Raw genomic sequence first — 25067 nt, forward strand, 5'->3', positions numbered from 1 at the left:
TGATGAGAAGATAAAGTTAAATAATATATTTGAGCATTTTAATGTTAGAGCTTATTTTAAATATAGAATAAAGCCATAGTGGCCCATTCAGTTAGAAAGAAGATCAGTCTGTTTAATCAAACAGCCAGACCAATTTCTTTGACAGAACTGAGCATCATGAAAAAGAACTCTATAGCTCTATGTTTAAGCATCCCACAAGCCTCCACATTCCATTTAGCATATAGGATATTTTAAATCTTTAAGGATTCATGTCAGCAGAGCATGTGTGTATGTGAGTGTGTGTGTGTGAGTGTTAGCGTATGATTGGAAAAGATGATCAGTTATCACAGTCTCCAAGCTGCATTAGTCATTTTTAGCACCATGATGGAGGATGGTGTGAATGCGGTAAATTCAAAAGATTTCTCAAAACTTGACGGTGCAGACAGATAGCTGTTAGAGTGACATTTTCAGTACAAGTGAGAAAACTGATGCTTCTGGGATCTCTAACTCTAAGTGCCTTAAAGGAGAAGATACAAGACTAAACCCATCCTCCTACACTAATCATTTCAGGAATAGTTTATCTAAAAGTAGCAATGCTAATAAAAAGGGAGTGAAGAAGTCAGTCAAACTGCTTATTTCGACTCTGCGCCATTAGCAACCAGATCAATTTTCTCACATGCGTGAGCACAAGCTTACCTTCTGACAAAAATAACAAAATGGGAATTCAGTGAAAAGTGACATCTTAGTTACGGACGTGGAGGTGATTGAAAGATCCAAAGCAGAATGTCTCAGAGAAAAAAAGGATAATTGGGCAGAATCAAGAGGTCAAGGTATACATCTTCCTGTCCCTGTTAGCCCTTCCTTTTCAGAGTTCAGCAAAGGGGCAGAGCACGTAGCAGTTTAACGCCCATCAAGAGCCATTTTAAAATAAAACTGTGATCTTTTAAAATTCTCATTTAAATATCTCTGATGATTGAGACCACTGACAGCCTTGTCGGCATGAATCACTGGGTTGTTCTTGAAATGGGAATTTGCAGTTGCAGTAAACTTGAAAGAAGAAAATATTTATGCATCTGGAAAGCTATTCAGCTGGATTTCACAGGTCCGCGCCTATTTTCTTGGAGATGGGTTTCTTCAAACTCAGGTCAGTGCCTAAGGTCCAACTTCATATGGGTATTGAAACGATAGACCCAGAGGGGAAAAGTGGCTCGCTACCCAGGAATTCACCTATGTTGTTGTTATTCAGTCGCTAAGTCGTGTCCAACTGTTGCCTGCCAGGCTCCTCTGTCCCTGGGATTTTCTAGGGAAGAATGCTGGAGTGGGCTGTCATTTCCTTCTCAGGGGATCTTCCTGACCCAGGAATCAAACCTGTGCCCCTTGCATCTCCTGCATTGGCAGGCGGATTCTTTACCACTAGCGCCACCTGGGAAGCCGGGCCATATTCTACATTTGATTGTCAAGTAGTTTAGTGCCCCCATTCCCATGGATGATATGGCAGGCCCCCGGTGCTTCACGAGCAAACCCTGCTCTTCTTTCTCAGTCAGAATCAGGTGCAGAGACCCCCTCATCCAATGGGATTATATGTTCCAGAAACAATTTACTCTACATCCTCAACGCTTGGCTCCACAGAGACCCTCGGCGTTGCCCCAAGACCTTAAGTTTTCACAACAGTATCAGGTCAAAGCTCAAAATACCTTTCCAACATGGACAGCAAGTATCCAGTGCTGCTGGCTCATGAGAGGTAGAAAGGGCAGAATTTGGAGTCAGAGCACTTGAATTCAAACTCAACTCTGCCCTTAATAAGCTGTGAAGTTTTTAGCTCTAGGGGTTCAGAACAGGTCTTCCCAAGATGAGTTCCTTTGGCATGTGGATTATTTTGAGTGAAAGGCAGTGGGGACCCTACTGCCTCTCCCTTAGATTCATTGAAAAAATTTAAATTGGAAAGTTTTCCCCAGAAAAAAAAGAGTTTTCATCAGAGATACACTTTATCTAAGATGGCAGGGCAAACATCTAATTACCAAACGTCTGTATTTATCTAGGCCTATGTGCTCAGTCGATCAGTTGTGTCAACTTTTGGCAACCCTCTAGATTCCAGCGTTCTTGCCTGGAGAATCCCAGGGATGGGAGAGCCTGGAGGGCTGCCGTCTATGGGATTGCACACAGTCAGACACGACAGACATGACTTAGCAGCAGCAGCAGCAGACTCAGCCCACCAGACTTCTCTGTCCATGGGATTCTCCAGGCAAAAATACTGGCATGGGTAGCCATTCCCTTCTCCAGGGGATCTTCCTGACCCAGGTATCAAACCCACAGCTCCCACAATGGCAGGCAGGTTCTTTACCACTGAGCCACCTAGGAAGCCACAAGGTTCTTACACTATTATGTTATTATATTTATCTATATGGCAGGGCAGACATATAGTTATCAAACATCTGCTGTCTTTCTTATCATCCTACGAATGACCTTCCTTTCTTGGAAGCTCCAGGTCCCTACCCCATTTCTTACTTCATGATGGCATATATACCTCATTGTATCTTTCTCTCTTTGAACCTGTCATGTGGGGGGAGGTCCTTGTAAGTACAAGATTCAATTTTATTTTCTCCTGTCAATCTGTCTCAGGTCAGTTTCATTCTTAGACCAGCCAGAAGAACCTAAAGGGACAGAAGAAAGGATTTTGCAACCCTTGACTACACATTACTTAATTTTTCTGAGTCTCAATTCCTCCTTCTCTAAATGGTGTCACTAACAACTTCCAAGATATCTTGGACGACCAGAGGAAATAGATATAAAGCACCAAATCAGTAAAAGCACACAAAAAATAATGATTTGTGTTGTTGGGGTGGTTGTTATTGTAATTTGAATGGGATCTCAACATTTTCCAAGTGGGCTAGGATTATCACGGATATGATGTTCCAATTTGGCACTTTTATAATTCTTCAGGAATATGTTCCATAAATGCAGAGCACAGATGTCCTAGTCAGCTTCAATTCTAGGACTGGATTGGGATGAGATGAAATAAAGCTATGTTCTGAGATTTTTCTTGGCCCTCTTGGACCCATGTCATTAGTGGTACACCCTTTGCAAGGCAAATTTACACATCTAGATAGAGTTAGACACACACCTGTGTTCCTTCCTGCAGTGTTGAAGTTGACTCTAGAAAAATGAATGGTATTTGCCTTGGTAAGCATAAGGGTGAAGAATTTCTGGTAGAGAGAATATATAACAAGTGAAAGTGTTAGTTGCTCAGTCATGTCCAACTCCTTTTGATCCCATGGACAATAGCCTTCCAAGCTCCTCTGTCCATGGAATTCTCCAAGCAAGAGTACTGGAGTGGGTAGCCACATCTTTCTCCAAGGGATCTTCTCAACCCAGGGATCAAACCCACATCTCTTGCATTGGTGTATACTTTACCACTGAGCCACCAGGGAAGCAGGCATATATCAAAGCCTAGAAGTAAGGAGTCACCTGGTGCATCAGAGGAACTCAGAAAAGATCTGAGTAGCCTGAAAATATTCAGGGAGAATCACGTGAAGTCAGGTCAAGGAAGTAGGAGTAAAATCATGCAGGAACTTTGGCTTACAGATATTTTTTAAAAAGCTGTATGCAATATATATGGAATCTAGAAAAATGATATTGATGAACCCATTTACAGGGCAGAAACAGAGACACATAGAAACAGATAGAGACATAGAAAATGGTCTTGTGAACACAGGGGGGGAAGGATAGGGTGGGACCAATTGAGAGTGTAGCATTGACATATATACACTACCATGTGTAAAACGGATAGTGGGAAGCTGATGTACAGCTCAGCGAGCTCAGCTCAGCGCTCTGTGATGACCTACAGGGATGGGATGGGGTGGGTGGGAGGGAGGCTTAAGAGGGAGGGCATCTATGGATACTTATGACTGATTCATGTTGTCGTACAGCAGAAACCAACACAACATTGTAAAACAGTTTCCCTCTAATTTTAAAAAATCTATATGCAGTAAGAATGTATAAAGGCACTAAGCAAGTCACATCTTCTTGTGTTTTAAGATCACTGCGGATGCAGTGTAATTTGAAAAGGAAAGAAGAATGGCTTGGGAGAAGCAGGATGGGTTCAACTGAAGTAAAACTCAGGCAAGTCTAGTAATGATGAACTAGTGACAAAGTAGGCAGATGGAGAGAAATGGATGAATGTGAGCTTGATTTTAGAGGTAGGGTAGTGATGGTTTTGAGTTAGGAGGTGGTAGCATGTAGAAGTGGGGTCAAGGAAGTTGTCCAGATTCTGCCAAAAGATAACTGGGTGGGCAAAGATTCTATTCACCAAATGGAGAACGTTAGAAGACAGATAGGTTGAAAAACTTATCACCTTTAACACATTAAGTTTGACCTATCTATGAGACATCCAAAGGGAAATACCTGGAGCTCAGAAAAAGGATCTGGGTTAGATATATAAATATGACAATCTGTGGCACAAAAATAGCATTTGAATCCAAGGAAGTGAACAAAATTATCTAGTGTGAGTATTAAGAAGGAGAAGAAAAGGAGAGAAGGACCTAGATATTAGAGGTTGGGTGGAGGAGAAATGGCTGGCTAGAGAAGGAAGAGGACAGCCAGAGAGATAGGGGGAAATACATGCTTTCATGCATGGATGTGTATGTGCGTGCATGTGTGTCTGCGTGCTGTGTGTTCACTGAAAATAGGAAATAGTAAGTTGTGTTAAATGCTACTGTGAGATCTGAAACTATCACCACATTGATAATCGGCTATACTCCAATACAAAATAAAATGTCTAACAAAAAACAAGGATCAGTAAGAAATGAAAAGGAAAATTCTAAAGATGCTCTGAGGGTGAAATAGCTCAAACAAGGAATGTAAGGAATGGTCAAAAAAGAAGAAATAGCAAGTATAAAACTCAGAAAATTCGTCAATCTCTTAGTTTCAGAAATGCTGCTCAGTGATGAAGGAAATGAAGTCAGATATTCAATATGATGATTAAACATGATGAAGCGAATGAAGCCAGATATTAAATGCCTGTATAGAGCACATTTCTATTCAACAGCAGCAAAACAGTCATTAACATCATTTGATAATGAGCGGTCCTTCCCCTTCTAGTCCCTGTATTTTATATAAACAATATATGTTTATGTATAAAAAAATGCTACTGTGAGATCAAATAATAGAATGAAGAATGGAAAGTATCCTTAGATTTGCAACATTACGATCCTTAATAACTGTAACAAGAGTCATTTCAGCAGTGAAAAGCGAAAGAAAACCAGATTGGAACAGGGTCAAAAATAGCTACTAAGTGAGGAAATAGAGGCATCACATTTAAAACCACTCTTTTGTTGTTTTTTTTTTACTTTACAATATTGTATTGGTTCTGTCATACATCAACATGAATCCACCACGGGTGTACACGTGTTCCCCATCCTGAACCCCCCTCCCACCTCCCTCCCCGTACCACCCCCCCCAGGTCATCCCAGTGCACCAGCCCCAAGGATCCTGTACCGAACCTGGACTGGTGATTCATTTCTTATATGATATTATACATGTTTCCACGCCATTCCCCCAAATCATCCCACCCTCTCCCTCTCCCACAGAGTCCAAAAGACTGTTCTATACATCTGTGTCTCTTTTGAAGAACTTTCTCTGAATATTTAAAAAATAAAGTGGTGGCTGGAGGAAGCTGTGGGTAGATTTGCCAACTTTAGCAGATAAAAATACAAGACACCCAGTTACATCTGAATTTCAAGTAAACTAAATTTTTTTTAGAATAAATATATCCCGTGCAATAATATGGATGTACTTTGCATAAATTATACTTTATAAAGTTACCAGGGCACTATTCAGGACATGCTCCTTCTAAAAAAAATATTTCAAGGTTGTTCTTAAAATCAGATTTAACTATGGGTCCTGTGTTTTATCTGGGAAACTGAGATGTGAGTTCAAGATACTTTTTTTTTTTAATCTTGAAAGATACTTGAGCATGTTTAACTGATGAAAATATCTGGTACAAGTGGAGAAATTAAAAATGCAAGAGAATGGATACACGTATGTGTGTGGCTGAGTCTCTTTGCTGTGCACCTGAAATTATCAGAACATTATCAATGGGCTATACGCCAATAAAAAGAAAGTTTTTTAAAAAGAAAGAAATATATGCAAGCAAAAAAAAAAATGCAAGAAAGAAAGGGAGATGGACTTCTTATCAGAGGGTAGATATTTCTTTCCTCTACTGAAATAGAAGAAAGGAGAGCGGGTGTGCAGGTGCAAGCAGATGTATAGTTCTCGTATTAGAAATATACTGGAGTCTTCCTTTCAAGGGTCCCAACTTTCTTCATAAAGTAGGCAGCAAACCATTCATGAGAGCAAAAAGGAAATAGGATGAGAATGAAGAATAAGAAGAATGGGAGATAGGAGAATGTTATTTTGAGAGCTAGAAAAGATGATTTAGAAGAGAAGTGCTGGACTTCCCTGGTGGTCCAGTGGTTAAGAAGCTGCCCGCCAATGCAGGGGACACAGGCTTAGTCCCTGGTCCAGACAGATTCCACATGCCGCAGGGCATCTAAGTCCATGCACCACAATCACTGAGCCCATGTGCCTAGAACCCGCGCTCTGCAAATCAAGAGACACCGCCACAATGAGAAGCCCATGCACCACAACTAGAGAAAGTCCGTGTGCGTCAAAGACCCAGCACAGCCAAAAGTAAATAAATAAAAAGAAGAAGAAAAGTGTTAAGATGCGCGGTAGTGTTGAAGGCGTAGTTGACACTGGTGATCATGAAGGGCGATTTCAAACCACCTAAAGCATGATTCTACTCAGTAATATTCAGGTGCTCAAGGCAGTCATGAGACTGTCCAGTAGATTTTAAAATGGTCTAAAGATCACAAGACACAGGGAGAAAGGCACAAACTCTATTCATGACTTTAAGTACTCTGGGGGTAAATCTTATAGGCTATTTTCTCATAAATATGCAAAGAAGTGAGAAAGCTTTCTTCTCAAATTCTGAAATTAATGTCTGCACCATTAGCTAATTGAAGCTGCAAATGAGTGAACAGACTGTAGAAGCAGGCAGATTTGGGACAAAAATCAGTTCCTGCTATAGCCATGATGTTATTTAAATTCAATATTTCACTCTTTGAAATAGCTCCACTTAGAGATGGATTTATTAAATCAGTCCACAAAAACATATTAGGTTCCTACTATGTGCAAGTACTGGCTAGATACTGAATTAATAATACCGAGGCTGATGTTTAATTAACAAGAAGAATCTTATAGAAATATTTGACACTCAAATTAATATCAGATATATTCATTTGACTAATGCTATTACAATTACAGTTCATTGCTAATGGCATTATCGGGCTATTATCACAAAGCATTACCTCTCTTCTAAAACTCATTTCCATGATAATTCATTGAAATCATCATGAGAACACACTATCTTGATGGGTTTTTACCTCCCAATGCTCTTCAAAAGAATGAACTCACCCTTCTAAGAAAGCTTGTTATCCCAAATAGTACCCAGGCCCGTTCTCCTGCAGTTCAAGTGAACAATGCATAGAGATTTCTCTACAGTTTTGAAAGACACTGTGTCCCTTCCTGGAAACAGCAAGCTGATTTCATTTTTATCCACAATTCCCAAGAAGTAGAAATGCAAATTTAAGTCTCCATGCAGACATTGTTATGAGAAAAAAGTATTGAGCATGTGTAGATTCAGGACCAAACTCCAACCACCCTTTCATTCAACAAATACTTATTCTATCTCCTTTACATGACTTTAGGCAAACAGTTCAGCCTCTCTGTGCCTGTTTCCTTGTCTGTAAATTGAGGGTAATAATAATTTGAGTAGTTATTAGATAAATATGAAAAAAGTGGTAGAAAAGCCAAAGTTAGAATATAGTTGTTAGATATTATTTCCTTCAGGTATCATGAAAATTAATGTGTTTTAAAAATTAACTCAGGTAGGAGAGCTATGAATCTCAAATGAAGCATTTAAATCAGGTTACTGAAAGGAGGAAGGAAAGAAATTAACATTTATTAAGTGTCAGTTATATGCAGACCTTGCTACATGCATTTCACAAGGATATTATTTCATTAAATCTTCACAACAATTCTTTGGGGGTAGGTATTTGTAGCCCCATCACGGATAAGAAGGAAATGAGCTCAGAAAGCTATACAAGTTGCCCAAATCCTATAGCGGTGGATTCCTGATTGGAAAGCTCTTTTTACTGCATAGGGTTTATTTCTCGAGATGCAGAAGCACATACACCCTGGAGAATGATGGTTACATCTTTTTAATTGCCTACTTCTTGGCTCCAAAGCCAAAAGCAGACAGTGAAGTGATAGATGTGCCTGAAATAAAGTAAGGTGTAAAACCCATTTCAGTTTTGCCTCAACCATTTTGGATATTTGCTAAACCATTCCCATTATAAAATAACTTTTAAAAAATCTAACAAAGTTTGAAGGAAATAATTGCTCCCTGTGCCCAACTGAAGTCCTTGAAAAATTTCAAAAGGCACATTTTAAGGTTTTTGACTTTTCAGTTCAGTTCAGTCGCTCAGTTGTGTCCAACTCTTTGCGCTCCCATGAGTTGACAGCACGCCAGGCCTCCCTGTCCATCACCAACTCCCAGAATCTACCCAAACCCATGTCCATCAAGTTGGGGATGCCATTCAGCCATCTCATCCTCTGTCGTCCCCTTCTCCTCCTGCCCTCAATCTTTCCCAGCAACAGGGTCTTTTCAAATGAGTCAGCTCTTCACAATCAGGTGGCCAAAGTATTGGAGTTTCAGCTTCAACATCAGTCCTTCCAATGATCACCCAGGACTGAGCTTCTGATCTTTTGACTTTTAAATAAAGATAAAAATAAACAAATAGGACCTAGTCAAACTTACAAGCTTTTGCACACCCAGAGGAAACCCTAAACAAAATGAAAATACAACCTACAGAATGGGAGAAGATATTTGCGAATGATATGATGGACAAGGGCTTAATTTCCAAAATATACAAACAGCTCATACAACTCAACAACAACAAAATAAACAGCCCTATCCAAAATTGGGCAGGGGATCTAAATAGACATTTTTCCAAAGGAGATATACAGATGGCCAATAGTTACTTGAAAAGATGCTCAACACTGCTAATTGTTAGAGAGACACAAATCAAAACTACCATGAAGTACCACCTCACATCAGTCAGAATGGCCATCATTAAAAAGTCCACAAATAATAAATGCTGGAGGCAGGGTAGAGAAAAGGGAATCCTCCTGCACTGTTGATGGGAATGTTAGTTGGTGCAGCCACTATGGAAAACAGTGTAGAGGTTTCTCAGAAAACTAAAAATAAAATTGCCACATGATCCAGTGATCCCACTCCTGGATACATACCCAGACAAAACTGTAATTCAAAAAGATAGATGCACCCCTATGTCCATAGCAACCCTGTTCACAATAGCCAAGACATGGAAACAACCTAAATGTTCACTGACAGATGAATGGATAAAGAAGATGAGGTGTGTATATATATATATACATATATATATGTATATATATATATGTATACAATGAAATATTGCGCGTGTGAGTCACTCAGTCATGTCTGACTCTTTGTGACCACATGGACTGTAGCCCACCGGGTTCCTCTGTCCATGGAATTCTCCAGGCAAGAACACTGGAATAGGTTCCCATGCCATTCCCTTCTCGAGGGGATCTTCCTGACCCAAGTATCGAACCCTGGTCTCCTGCATTGCAGGTGGATTCTTACTGTCTGAGGCACCAGGGAAGCTGGCAATAATTACTGAACATCTGTGTGTGATAGAATGAAATATTACTTAGTCATAAAAAAGAATGAAATAATGCCATTTGGAACATTGGAACATAGTATGATAATAGAGATTATCATGCTAAGTGAAGTAAGTCAGAAAGAAAGGTAAATGCCGTATAGTATAGGAGATCCAACCCGTCCATTCTGAAGGAGATCAGCCCTGGGATTTCTTTGGAAGGAATGATGCTAAAGCTGAAGCTCCAGTACTTTGGCCACCTCATGTGAAGAGTTGACTCATTGGAAAAGACTCTGATGCTGGGAGGGATTAGGGGCAGGAGGAGAAGGGGACGACCGAGGATGAGATGGCTGGATGGTATCACGGACTTGATGGACGTGAGTCTGAGTGAACTCCGGGAGATGGTGATGGACAGGGAGGCCTGGCGTGCTGCGATTCATGGGGTCGCAAAGAGTCGGACACAACTGAGCGACTGAACTGAACTGAATGTCACTTATATGGAATCTGAAATATGACACAACTGGGTCTATGAAACAGAAACAGAATCACAGACATAGAGAACAGACCTCGGTTGCCAAGGAGGAGAGGGCTTAGGGGAGGGATGGAGTGGGAGATTGGGGTTAGCAGATGTAGGCTTTTATATGTGGAATGGGTAAGCAGCAAGCAGCAAGTCCTGTTGTATGGCACAGAGAACTATGTTCAATATCCTATGATAAATCATAATGACAAAGAATATTTTAAAAACAGTGAATATTTATATGTACAACTGAGTCACTTTGCTGTACATAGGTAATAAACACAACATTGTAAATCAACTATACTTCAATAAAAAATTTTAAATATTTTCACAGCTCCATAACATTCAGAATGAAATGTTAGTAAAAAGAGAAAATACTACCTCTTCCTCCAAAAAGAGATAGTTGAAATCTGCCTTAAATCAAAAACAATATGCTTGTCATAACTGAAATATGCCTGGAATCAAAACAATATGCTTATCATTTTATATATATATATATAATATATAGTGTGTGTTGTACTGCAGAAACCAACACAAAATTGTAAGCTATTTTCCACCAATTAAAAAATAAATAAAATTTTTTTAAAAACACCCAATATATTCTAGCACTTAAAATAATGTCAGGTATACCTGAGGCATTGGGTAAATCTAGGATTTCAATACAGAATATAGTGAAATGTCACTGAAGGGTTCAGACTCGACTGGTTATTGTTACTTGGGGTATTATAGTTTCCAAAATAAAATCTTAGGATAGGTTCATAAATAGCACATAACTTGCAACTTACAATATTGAGGCTGTCATCCAGACTTTGACTGCTGAAAAAGAGTTGATTGTAGTGGAAAACCAGCCATTTTGGGTCTTTTATAATAAATCAGAAATAATTTTTAGAAGTCAAATATCCTCAAAAGTATGTTTGATGAAGTGGTTTAAAAATATTTTTCTCCCATAAAGGAGCCCATATATGTTTTAAAATATTATTATTCTGCCATATATGATGAAATAAATTCAAAGTATAAAGGAAAGGAGAAAAAGCTGTGGCCCATGGGCTCAATAGTTGTGGTTCCCATGCTCTAGAGCACAGGCTTAATAGTTCAGGCACACAGGCTTAATTACTCCACAGCGTGTGGGATCTTCCTGGATCAGGGATCAAACCCATTTCTCTTGAATTGGCAGGCAAATTCTTTTCCACTGAGCCACCAGGGAAGCCCTATGGGTATCTATTTTAAACAAAATTAGTGCCTGAATTAATCCTGCTGAAAGCTCAATACACAAATTTGTATGAAGTACCTACCTTTTATTCTTTCCTTAAAAATATTGAGAGATAGTCCCATGTTATTTGAAATTCTTCTCTGAAAGAAAAAAGGAAAGCTTACTTTTAACAATTACTTGATACGTTTTATTGCGTGGATGGGGATATATATTGATTTAATTTTAATATATACATATACATGTATAATATATATTAATTTGCCTTTTCCTTCTTAAGGAATGTTTAGACTTTTCCCATTTTCTAATGCTAATAAATATTACTAAGGTGTGCATATTTTATATAATGTTAAAGTACATCAGATAAGGATTGTCCCCTTAGAATAGAATCTTGGAAATGTGATTGCTCTTTCAATGAAGTTAAATATTTTAAAGACTCTTGAGAAGTAAAGCCAAATTGTTTTCTAAAAGGCCAATCAATTATGCCACCAGTGTGGTAGGATAATGCTTGTCTCAATGTATTAATTTCAGCCCTGAGCATATTACTATTTTAATCTTCATCAATCTGATTAGCAAAAAATTATATTCCATTGTTACTTTAATTTGTATTTTTAAGAACAGGAAATTGAAATTTTTAGTGTGATGAACATTGCTTTTTTTCTTCATAAAATGACATATCATATTCTTTGCCCATTTTTCTTTTAGTCTATCTGTGTTTTTTCTTATTGCTTTCCATGTTCTTTAAACCTTAGGGATATTATTATATCATTGCCATTTATTGCTAATATTTTCCCAGTTTTAACTAAACATTTCATTTTATAGATGAGTGTTTTACATGTGTTTTGTTGATATATATTAATAATCAAATTTATCAACCTTTTTCATTGTGATTAACTTCATCACATTTATCTATGGTTATGGAATTTTGCATGCTCAGTCACTCCAGTCATGTCCAACTCTTTGCAACCCCATGGACTGTAGCCTGCCAGGCTCCTCTGTCCATAGGACTTTCCAGGCAAGAATAGTGGAGCTAGTTACCATTGCTTACTCCAGAGGATGTGAACCCAACCTGGGTCTCCTGCAATGCAGGCAGATACTTTACCACTGAGCTACCAGGGAAACCCTATGGAATTCTAGTAGAACAGACTTATTCATGTGGACTTAATTTTTGTATTAAGTGAAGATAACACTTATTTGATTCAAATAAACAAGTTTCACAACATAATTTGATATATTTTGAGAAAAGTTAGTTAAACCAAAAATATTCCACAACTATAGGATAAATGAAATGAAACCAGTTAGTGATATGTACTTTAATATAGACTTAGTTCTCAGCTGGTCTTAGCATTGTTTCAAGGATGTCTTTCTGTCTTGTTCCTTTCCAATGCCTCTTGCGTTTGGCTTAGTATCACTCTCTTTTTAACTATACAGTTTTATGATATATAATGCATCCAGTGGCTCAATGGGTAAAGAACCTGCCTGCAAATTCAGGAGACATAGGAGATGCAGGTTCGATCCCTGGGTCAGGAAGATCCCCTGGAGGAGGAAATGGCAACCCACTCCAGTATTCTTGCCTGAAAAATCCCATGAACAGAGGAGCCTGACAGGCTACAGTCCATGGGACTGCAAAGATTCGGACACGACTGAGCAACTAAGCATGCATGCATGCAGTGCATATCAGGTATTACTAATCATACTTCTTGTGGTGATTCATCTATAAAAATACATTAAATGTAAAAATTATATTCCCTATGGTTTATACCTCCATATGAATTTTGAAGGCATTTTATTAGTTTTACCCAAATCCTGTTATTTAAAAAAATAAGTAGAAGTTAATAGCAAATTTTAGTGGGGAAAGTTTTTATAATAGTGTACCATCTAGGGGTGTAACATTTTTAACTTATTAGTGTTCAAAAATTCAGTTTAGTAAGATTTTTTTCTTGAGAAATCTGTATGCAGGTCAGGAAGCAACAGTTAGAACTGGACATGGAACAACAGACTGGTTCCAAATAGGAAAAGGAGTACCTCAAGGCTGTATATTGTCACCCTGCTCATTTAACTTCTATGCAGAGTACATCATGAGAAATGTTGGACTGGAAGAAACACAAGCTGGAATCAAGATTGCCGGGAGAAATATCAATAACCTCAGATATGCAGATGACACCACCCTTATGGCAGAAAGTGAAGAGGAGGTAAAAAGCCTCTTGATGAAAGTGAAAGAGGAGAGTGAAAAAGTTGGCTTAAAGCTCAACATTCAGAAAACAAAGATCATGGCATCCGATCCCATCACTCTATGGGAAATAGATGGGGAAACAGTGGAAACAGTGTCAGACTTCATTTTTGGGGGCTCCAAAATCACTGTAGTTGGTGTCTGCAGCCATGAAATTAAAAGACGCTTACTCCTTGGAAGAAAAGTTATGAGCAACCTAAATAGCATATTCAAAAGCAGAGACATTACTTTGCCAACTAAGGTCCGTCTAGTCAAGGCTATGGTTTTTCCAGTAGTCATGTATGGATGTGAGAGTTGGACTGTGAAGAAGGCTGAGTGCCGAAGAATTGATGCTTTTGAACTGTGGTGTTGGAGAAGACTCTTGAGAGTCCCTTGGACTGCAAGGAGATCCAACCAGTCCATTCTGAAGGAGATCAGGCCTGGGATTTCTTTGGAAGGAATGATGCTAAAGCTGAAACTCCAGTACTTTGGCCACCTCATGCAAAGAGTTGACTCATTGGAGAAGACTTTGATGCTGGGAGGGATTAGGGGCAGGAGGAGAAGGGGACGACCGAGGATGAGTTGGCAGGATGGCATCACTGACTCAATGGATGTGAGTCTGAGTGAACTCCGGGAGTTGGGGATGGACAGGGATGCCTGGCGTGCTGCGATTCATGGGGTCGCAAAGAGTCAGACACGACTGAGTGATTGAACTGAACTGAATATTTTTTTCTTTGCATATATCCTGAACATTTCTTAGAGTTATTGTTGGCATTTCATGCTCTTTTTCTTTTTGCTATTATGAACTGAATCATTTTCCCTCATTACAACTCACTGAGATAATCACTATTATATAGGGAGATTATTAATGTTTATGTCTTCATCTTGCATCTAACTTCTTAAACTTTCTTAGTAAATTTATGAGGGCATTTTAGTTGATCCTTTTAAGTTTACAGCTAAATTCTCTAATCTTAAGATAAATACAGTTTTCATCCTTATTTTCAATATTAACTCCTCTGTTTTGCATCCTTATCAGGACACAGAACTTCAGTGCAATGTTAATAACAGAATACAGTCACATTTTATCTTTCTCATGGCCTTAACAGGAATTTTTCTTAACTTTCTATTAAGCATATTTATAGGTTTATAAAGAGAATCTTAAAGGATGTTATCATAAGAACATTTCTGTTTCTTGTTCTCTAAGATTTAAATGAAGCAGGCTAAATTTTATTGAATGCTTCTTAAGCAGTTCTTGAGATCACCTTTTGATTTCTCTTACTGCTCTTGACATTACAGTATATTTAATTAATAGACTTTTCAATATTAAATCATTTTAACTACATGGGATAAACAATCCTCAGTAGCATCAATACTTGATGATCTTTTGCTCTTTAAGATCCAGAGGAAAGACTCACTTCTTCCATGAAAATGAAAAGGTGCATTTAGACCTCATATGTCTAAGGATCATTCTTTGCAATGTTTCTTTCCCTGCTATTTCTTGCCATTAAGATTTTTCATTTCTTCTAGGTCCTATTTTGGCAAATAGCGTTTTCTTAGATAATCATCCTGTTTCCAGAACATTTTTTGACACTAACCTAGCATACTCATAACTTAACACTGTTATATCGTCTGATTCATTTGTTGTATATTTTGATTGGATTTATCAAGGTTTTTTGCTGTTGTTGTTACATTTTCCTGCAATGAATCAGCTCTTAGAACTGTTTAATATACTTTCAGATATTGACTTTCTATTCTATTTCCTTCCTCCTACTTTCCTTAGATTTATTTATTTTCTGATTTTCACGTTCAGTGTTTAATTCATATATGCTTATTCTTACTCTAAAAGTGAAAACAGTGTGCCTTTAAATGTCTCCTAATAGGATTTAACTCTGTATGCTTTAATTTGTAAATGCAATTTTCTCATTTTTTTATTTTCTAAATACATTGTGATTGTAAATTTCATTTCCTCTTTGACCAGCTAGTTATTTAGGAGCAGAATCTTCAATTTACAGGAATTTGGTTTGTCATTAATGTTGTCTAAACTTCTATAAGTCCTCTAACATTTTTCTTTGTACTCAACAATATTGTAATCTTAATTAAACTCTTACCAGTCATATTATTCCTTTTTATTGAAGTATAGTTGATTTACAGTATTGCATTAGTTTCAGGTGTACAGCAAAGTGCCAATTACATTATTCTAATTCTCTACATTATGTTCCTTTTTGCCTATTCTATCAAAAAAAAGAATCAAACTATGATGTAATCATTCAGCAGAATTATTTATCTATCTGTTTTTTATCTCTGCATTTCCAACAGATTTTGTTATGTTTCATTACTTAAAAGGTACTCATTGACATATCTGCAATTTGAATTGAGCTTTTTATCAGTATAAAAAGATCCTCGATGTCCCTTTGACATAGTTTTTCCTTTGAATTCAGTTTTTCCTGAAATTAGTTTTCTCTGCTATTTTATTTTTACATTTGCTGTATGCTGCTGCTGCTGCTGCTAAGTCGCTTCAGTCGTGTCCGACTCTGTGAAACCCCATGGACGGCAGCCCAGCGGGCTCCCCCATCCCTGGAATCCTCCCGGCAAGAACACGGGAGTGCTTGCCATTTCCTTCTCCTTTGCTGTATGAGTTTCTCATTTCATCATTATTATTTTAACCTTTGTCATTTTGTGTTGGGGTATTTTGTAAACAACAGTGATAATATGTATTATCATCACATTTCCTCCCTCATATGGATTTTTTTCTGTTTACTCATCTCAGTGAAAGTGAAAGTGTGTTAGTCACTCAGTTGTGTCCAACTCTCTGTGAGCCCATGGACTGTAGCCCACCAGGCTCCTGTGTCCATGGCATTCTCCAGGCAAGAGTACTGGAGTGGGTTTCCATTTCCTTCTCCAGGGAATCTTCCCCACCCAGGGGTAGAAACTGGGTCTCCTGCATTGCAGGCAGAGTCTTTACCATCTGATTTACTGAGGAACAGATTTACTGAGGAAAGCTCAAGGAACAGATTAACTGAGAGGCCGTATCTACTAACTGAAAATGTATGTGGATTTCCTTACCTCCAGTCACATTCCCAGGTGGCGCTAGTGATAATGAACCTGTCTGCCAGTGCAGGAGACGTGAGAGACACGAGCTCAGTCCCTGGGTCAGGAAGATCTTCTGGAGGAGGGCGTGGCAACCCCACTCCAGTATTCCTGCCTAGAGAATCCCATGAACAGAGGAGGCTGGCTGGCTATAGCCCATGGTGTTGCAGAGTTGGACACGACTGAAACAACTGAGCACAGTACAGTCACATTCCATATTTTCGCCAAAGTCTTTTGTTAAAAATACCCCCAATAAAATCCAAGTTACAACAATAAGCAGACTGACATAAGAATGTTATCTATCCCCATTTTCTAGTTCTTCAACACTCTGATCATATAGTGTGATTATAACCTTCAGTCTCAAGCGTACTTGACTTTCAGGTGCTCCCAGAACTCATGTTCACCTATAACACTTCTGAAGACTGCACTTCTGGGATGCAATGTCCCCTGACTGTGCTGTGCCCCCGTTACTTCTTGTCTAATGGTTTATGGAAGTTCCACTCCCTGATATAATAGTTTAGAAGCAGAGGTACTTGGTGCTGGGTGCTGGCTAGAGGGGTATAGGGAAGGGCTTCCCCCACCATCATAAAAAAAAAAAAAAAAAACAGTAACTGCGCATTAGCTCAACAACAAATACCATCTTTCCGTCTAGGACTGACCTTGATTTCTGGGGTGGGGGCATATCCCAGTCACCTCCTATTCACCATGTTGGCAAGAGAGGGATCCTCCTACCTAAATAGCATAAGATGAACATGTGGGAAGACGAGACTGACAGCAGTTTATCCATCACCTGTGCTCATGTTAGGGTACGAGAGCATGCTGTGCCTGGCCCTATGGGGCTGCACCCAGGAAAAGAGTATACAATCAGGGTCTGTGAGGGACAGACTTATACCAACAAACAGTGATGGGATCTCTGCTTCCAATAGGAGAATGTGACTGCTGGCATGTGTGGGTCACTATATGTATTTCTCAAGACCATTCCTAAAACCTTAAATTTAGTGTAAATTATTCTGAGTCTCATAATAAGTTGAATATCAATCCCAGGATTTAGGTGGAGATACCACCTTAGATATTTTGGATGTTATTTGGAGCAAGCTATTTCAAAGACTGCTGTCCAGATGTTTTTAGACTATTGACAAGATGCTAAGGAAAATCATAATTAATCATTACATTAGCACCAACAGGGAGCTGTAATTGTGCAGTTTTAGGAGTAAGAAATGAAGGTTCTGGAAATTCCCTCACGGTCCAGTGGTTAAGAATCTTCCTTGCAATGCAGGGCACACAGATTTGATCCCTAGTCGGAGAAGTAAGATCCCACAGGCTGCAGGGCAACTAAACCCGCAGGCTACAACTAAGACCGATGCAGTCAAATAAATAAATATTTAAGAAAAAGAGAAATAAAAAGCTCAAAATAAAAAAGAAAATGAGGGTCTACTGAGTGAAGCTTCGCTTTATCTCTCTGCACTTTCTTCTTTTCATTAATAAAATACAAGAACTAGTTTAGATAAGTCTATGGTCCTTTTATCTCTAAAATGACCATGATAATTTAAGATAAACAGAAACATTTTATTTAGTGCCTATAAAGTCTAATGTTCAAGAATAATTACTGGCATACCTCAGAGACACCGTAGGTTTGTAAAGTAAATATAGCAATAAAGCAAGTCACGTGGATTTTTTTCATTTCCCAAAGTATATAAAAGTGCTGTTTACACTATACAGTCTATTAAGACAGTACGTGTAAAAGACATTGTATATTAAGACACTATATCGTCTATTGGAGAAGGCAATGGCACCCCACTCCAGCACTCTTGCCTGGAAAATCCCATGGACAGAGGAGCCTGGTGGGCTGCAGTCCGTGGGGTCATGAAGAGTCGGGCGCGACTGAGCGACTTCACTTTCACTTTTCACTTTCATGCATTGGAGAAGGGAATGGCAACCCACTCCAGTGTTCTTGCCTGGAGAATCCCAGGGACGGGGGAGCCTGGTGGGCTGCCGTCTATGGGGTCGCACAGAGTCGGACACAACTGAAGTGACTTCATATATTGTCTATTAAGATGGTATAGCACAAAACATGTTTACACTATAAGTCTGCTAAGTGCCCAGTAACATATGTCTAAAAAAAACAATGTACATACCATAATTAAAAAAGGATTCTGTTTGGGGGAAGTTTCCTGGTGGTCCACTGGTTAGGATGCTGCACTTCCACTGCTGGGGTCTGTAGTAGTTCCCGTGGTTGGGGAACTAAGATCCCACACGCCACATAGTGTGGTCAAAAAAAAAAAAAAAAAATCTGTTGGAAAAATGGCACCAGTAGTCTTGCTTGACAAGAGTTGCCACAAACCTTCAGTTTGTAAAAAATGCAAGATCTGTGTAGTGCAATAAAACAAGGTATGTGGTGTATCTGTATGTTTGTTACTAATCCATGAGCTCCTTTGCTTAAGAGATGGAATGCCCATTTCCTGGTACATAAAAATTTCTTAAATGATTTTCAAACGAACAAATAAATCCGGCTGAGTGAGAGATGATTTGGGGGGACGGTGAATAATGCCAAATATTTTGTGTGTTCTTCTAGTCAGTAGTCTAACACTCATTACTAACAAGCTGGTTACAATATCAAAATATGTCACCAAGTCTTAACTGTTAGCATTAACAAACAGTACTTTGTCATTGTCATCCCTCAGACTCTTCATGTGGCCATTTTTTCTCACATTGTTAACCTTTCTGTCCACCCCAGCTAAGACCTAGAGAAGTCTCGTTAGTCCCATTCGAGACCTAAAGCCTTCACTTTGTCTCCTTTTGCAAGGATGCTCCTGATTTCAATCAGCTACTAGAAATGTCAGATGAAAAATGGCACAAATGTGAATTACGACAATAAAAGTTTATAAGCTACTAAAATAAAGTTATAGTACCTAAGAGCTGAGTCAACTGACAATGTTAAATGGAACATTTTACAACCAGTCCTGGGATAATGATTAAAAAAAAAAAAAAGGCACACAGAACATGAAATATCTGACAGGAGATGGGCTCAAGATCAAGCTCAGGCTCCATGAGCTTGTATGAGCACCTCTCAAGCGAGGCGCAAGAAGGGATAGCCTAATGCTTATGGGGGGTACCCTCTCTGTGCCCAGCCCTCAACATCTATTATCTCTTTTTCTTTTCATACCAGCTCAGAGAGAAGGGGTACTGCTCTCATTTTAGAGAGGAGAAACCAAGGCTGAAACCATCCATTTGGGCAAATCCTCAATAATCAAACTATTAAGTAATAGACTTCAAAAGTCTGTCTGATTCCAGCAATGCTGTTTCCATATTTTTTTCCTTATCTTTCTATAGGCAATGCTAGCTCCAAAGAGCATACATAGACATGTAATACACAGGCATGTAATACATAGACATGTATCTCATCTATAAAGCAAATTTAAGCTTCACAAAGAATCTCTCTCTCCAACTTGATGCTAGTGTTTGTTCCATGCAATCAATTCAGGTGATGGTTTTCTTGACCACGAAGTGCACCATGTAAATTAGCTACACAATCAAAGGCTTCCCTGGGGGCTCAGATGGTAAAGAATCTGCCTGCAATGCAGGAGACCCGGGTTCCATCCCTGAGTTGGGAAGATCTCCTAGAGAAGGAAAGGCAAAACTATGGAACTAGAATGAGATCAGCATTAGGAAGAAAGATGGACATTAAAAATCATATTTTAGAAAGAATTCTCCTATATATAAAATAGAAAACTAATAAGAACCTACCGTATAGCACAGGGAACTCTACTCAATACTCTGGAATGGCCTGTATGGGAAGAGAATCTTAAAAAAGAGTAGATATATGCATATGTATAACTGATTCACTTTCCTGTTCAGCAGAAGCTCAGAAACATTGTAAATCAACTATACCCCAATAAAAATTTTAAAAGAAAGAATAAAGGACTTCCCTGGTGGCTCAGATGGTAAAGCGTCTGCCTACAGTGTGGGAGACCTGGGTTCGATCCCTGGGTCAGGAAGATCCTCTGGAGAAGGAAATGGCTACCCACTCCAGTATTCTTGCCTGGAAAATCCCATGCATGGAGAAGTGTAGTATGCTACGGTCCATGGGGTCACAAAGAGTCGGACACAGCTGAGCGGCTTCACTTCACTTCACTTCAAAGGAGTACGATCAGGAGTTTGACTAGGTGGTATGGTTCTCTTTTATTTTCTTTTTTTTTTTTTTTTTCCTCTCTTTTATTTTCAAAATAATTCCAGTCACCAAATATCTTGTGTTATTCATAAATTTCCACTGCCTTTCTCTAACTTTTCAAGTACTACATCCTCCTGTCAGCCCCATGCACATGATACCAGGTGACACTGTTTCTCTTGTGTGCCCACCCCAGCACCCCCAATGAGAGAGATGTACGCACACTAACCCCACACCGGGCACGTGTGTGCATGCTCAGTCTCTCAGTTGTGTCGAACTCTTTGTGACCTTATGAACCCGCCAGGCTCCTCTGTCCATGGGATTCTCCAGGCGAGAATACTGGAGTAGGTTCCCATGCCCTTCCTCCAGGGGACCTTCCTGACCCAGGGATCAAACCTCTGTCTCTTATGTCTCCTGTATTGGCAGGCAGATTCCTTACCATTAGCGCCACCTAGGAAGCCCTGATAGTCTGGTATTTGCTGTAACTGCACAATTTCTTAGAAATATTATGTTTTACCTTTAAAGATCTTATAAAATTTATATTCTTCTCCCTCATCTGACTTTGTTATGCAATAAAGATAGTCTTTTCAATTACTTATTATGGAGTAAAATTCATGCTCCAAGAAGAATTAATGTCATGTTAATTCTGAGGCTTTGCCTACTCTGTGCAAACTCCTCTTACTCTAGCCAGAGAAACACGGTGATAAAATGGTATAATCGCATGACATGCAAAGTGCTGATGTGAAATGAAAAGGACAGAAATATGATTGGGATATTAATTCAGGAGAAATAAGGAAATGGGACTGTTTGAATAGGCTTAGCAGGATGGTTTAGTTCTTCCTGAAAATAAGTGTGATGCCATCTCAACTTACCTTGACCTCTACCCTGACTCCCACATTCAGGTACAACCAAATGTTTAGTTTCTAAACACACACACAAACACATGCATTAAAAAGATTACAAAATACCCAATAGACAGACACAGACATTCAGTGAAACTTCTCCTAAATATCAGATAAAGGCAGCATGCCAATGTAGCAATAAAACCGTAAATTTATATTGTAATGGAACACAAATTAATAAAATGGGGAAGTAGAACTTACAAAAAAGCTTTAAACTCAATACCAGATTTCATTATAGGTCCTAGACTATAATGGACACAAGATAATTTTCATGGTTGATCCATAATAATAGTCATTGGGAAGTTAAATGACAGAAGAGCAGCAGCTTTAAGTGGGAAATGGCACAATTCTTCACAGCTGTCATGCTTGTGCGCTTGCTGACTATCAAGCTTGAACAAAGCATTTAATTCAAACCCCATTTAAAAGAATACACTGTCAAGAGAGAGGCCAAAAACCATATACTAGTTAAGGAAGCAACATATAACCCGTGTGCCAGAGATGACACTGAAGATCAAGTCAGTTGGAACATAGACGGATTGCTCACAACCCATTGTAGGAGCTGACTATTCAGAGATGATCTCTTCCTGGTCTCATAATGCATAACATTTTGCAGGGTGGCCACCTGATGGGAAGAACTGACTCATTAGAAAAGACCCTGATGCTGGGAAAGAGTGAAGACAGGAAGAGAAGGGGACAAAAGAGGATGAGATGGTTGGATGGCATCACTGACTGGATGGACATGAGTTTGAGCAAGCTCTGGGAGTTGGTTATGGACAGGGAAGCCTGGCATGCTGCTGTCCATGGAGTTGCAAATAGTCCAATATGATTGAGTGACTGAACTGAACTGACTATTTTGCCCATTCAGAACTGCAATTGAATTTAAATTCTCTCTCTGAAGATAGATTTTGCCTTTTAAGTAATCTTTTAAACTTCCATAATGCTATATATCTATGATATATTATTACCACTAAGATCATACTGCTGTTTTTAAAAGTAGTACATAAAAATAAGTGCTACATGTATAATGTATATGATAGAATACATCATATTTCATAGAATATATTCAATATTAAATTTCAACACCCACTGAAGAAAAACTGAGTGTGTGTGTAAGTCATAGTGATAATATGGATATAGATATATAGATTTAGGTATGAAAAGAGAGTTCTAGCAAAGATCCAAAGCAAAAGTCACAACTTAGAAGTGTAGTGAAAGCAATGACCTTGAACCCTAATTAATTTCCTATATACTCAGTTTGGGGCTTCCCAGATGATGCTAGTGGTAAAGAACCCGCCTGCCAATGCAGGAGATATAAGAGATGCGGGTTCATTCCCTGCATTGGGAAGATCCCCTGGAGGAGGAAATGGCAACCCACTCCAGTACTCTTGCCTGCAGAATTCCATGGACAGAGGAGTCTGGTGGACTACAGTCTGACTCTGCGATCCATAGACTGCAGTCCACCAGGCTCCTCTGTCTATGGGGTTACAGAGTCAAACATGACTGAAGCAACTTAACACACCACAGCACATACTCAGTGTGACATCAAAAGGAGGTGAAGATTCCTTACTTAAGGGTATTAAATTGAGGAATTCTCATCAGGTTAAAAGAAAACCTTCACATGAACCACAGACTGCAATATGACCAATAGGGTCTGTGGTATTAAAGTAACACTGGATTTATCCTATCTCAGTTATCAAAATAAAGTAACATCTGGCATCTACATGGATTATCTCACTAACCTTACAATTGGGCTTCCCTGGTAGCTTAGCTGGTAAAGAATCCTCCTGCAATGCAGGAGATCCCAGTTCAATCCCTGGGTCGGGAGGATCCCCTGGAGAAGGGATAGTCTACCCACTTCAGTATTCTTGGGCTTCCCTGCTGGCTCAGACAGTAAAGAATCCACCTATGATGCAGGAGACCTGGGTTCGATCCCCGGTTGGGAAGATCCCCAGGAGAAGGGAATGGCTACCCACTCCAGTATTCTTGGCTGAAGAAGTCCATGGACAGAGGAGCTTGGCAGGCTACAGTCCATGGGATCACAGAGTCAGACACAACTGAGTGACTTTCACATTCACAACCTTGCAATTAGCACATACAATGGGCTATCTGGTGATGACAAATAATTTTCATACATCAATGTATTTTACCAAACAATCCCTATGGGGGTGCCAAGCACTGTTCTATATATTAAACATATAAGAATAAATTAAAAATGTGATTCTTGCAAATTAGAAGCATAATCAGGTTCTTCTGATACCTATATTGTGCTATCGAAATCAAGTTTTTTGACCTTCAAAACATTTGGCGTGCTTTGCTTATTATTTTATTGTTAATTACAGAATTAAATGAATTTTAACTCTGAGTTTCAGATGTGCTTTTTTGCTCTGTAGATATTATTCAAGCGAATAAAACTCTATGAATTGTGGAATGATAAAATATTCACAGAAACTTACAACTCTGCAGTTGAATAACAATTACATTTGTTCCAAACAGGCAATTGGTTTCCAAACACATTAAACAAAGGCAATTTAGAAAACTTTTTCTTTTTCTTGGCATCATTAACATTGTTGAACGTCCTGGGATTCTGGAGTGTTTCACAAAGGTAAGTGTGTGGTAAGATGAACAATTTCTGAGTCCATGAAATATTGATCTGGGAGCCATCACTGAGCCAATGGGAATCTTGTATTCCATGACTGGACAAATTAGCATATTAGAGAAATTTAACAGACATTCAGAGCAAGAAATTTTCATTTAGACTTCACTTTTTCCGTCAGTCCTGATAATAAAAAGTTCTTCGCTCAACTCTAAAAAAAGATATTTTTCCTCCAACATACAGTGCCATTTTAGAATTAGAAATAACCATATCGATAATAAGAATGAATGAGTCATTATCATTAAAAGCAAATATCATTAAACAAATAGCTAGAAATCTAATGAGCCTTAAGATTTGGATTCCATTCAGGCCTTTAAATCAGCAGTGACCATTTCAAGGTCAATAACAAACTGTGCAAAATCATTTAGCCAGTCACCTGAGACCATTCAAGTGGCTTAATATGTATCATCTACCATCCATCCATTGCCAGGCCCTCTCTCTCAGTGACGTCTTCTTGGATGGCTGTGTGCTTTTGAGCAAAGTGCCTCACCTCTCTGAGCCTCTGTCTTCACACATGTAAAATAAGGACAATAATTCCAACCTTTTGTGGGCTTTTTGTGGAGATGAATTTTGATAAAAGACCAAGC

General features: G+C 38.9%; 1 protein-coding gene across 1 annotated transcript in view; it reads left to right on the forward strand.

The window, feature by feature from the left end:
* Positions 1-25067, forward strand: part of SLC15A5 (solute carrier family 15 member 5) — a 99671-nt gene that overhangs the window by 68436 nt on the left and 6168 nt on the right. The window contains 1 exon segment of the mRNA XM_018048427.1: positions 24321-24429. Within this exon segment, the coding sequence (XP_017903916.1) occupies positions 24321-24429 (109 nt within the window).

The sequence above is a fragment of the Capra hircus genome, chromosome 5 (genome assembly GCF_001704415.2).
Source record: "Capra hircus breed San Clemente chromosome 5, ASM170441v1, whole genome shotgun sequence".
Classification (NCBI taxonomy): Eukaryota; Metazoa; Chordata; class Mammalia; order Artiodactyla; family Bovidae; genus Capra; species Capra hircus.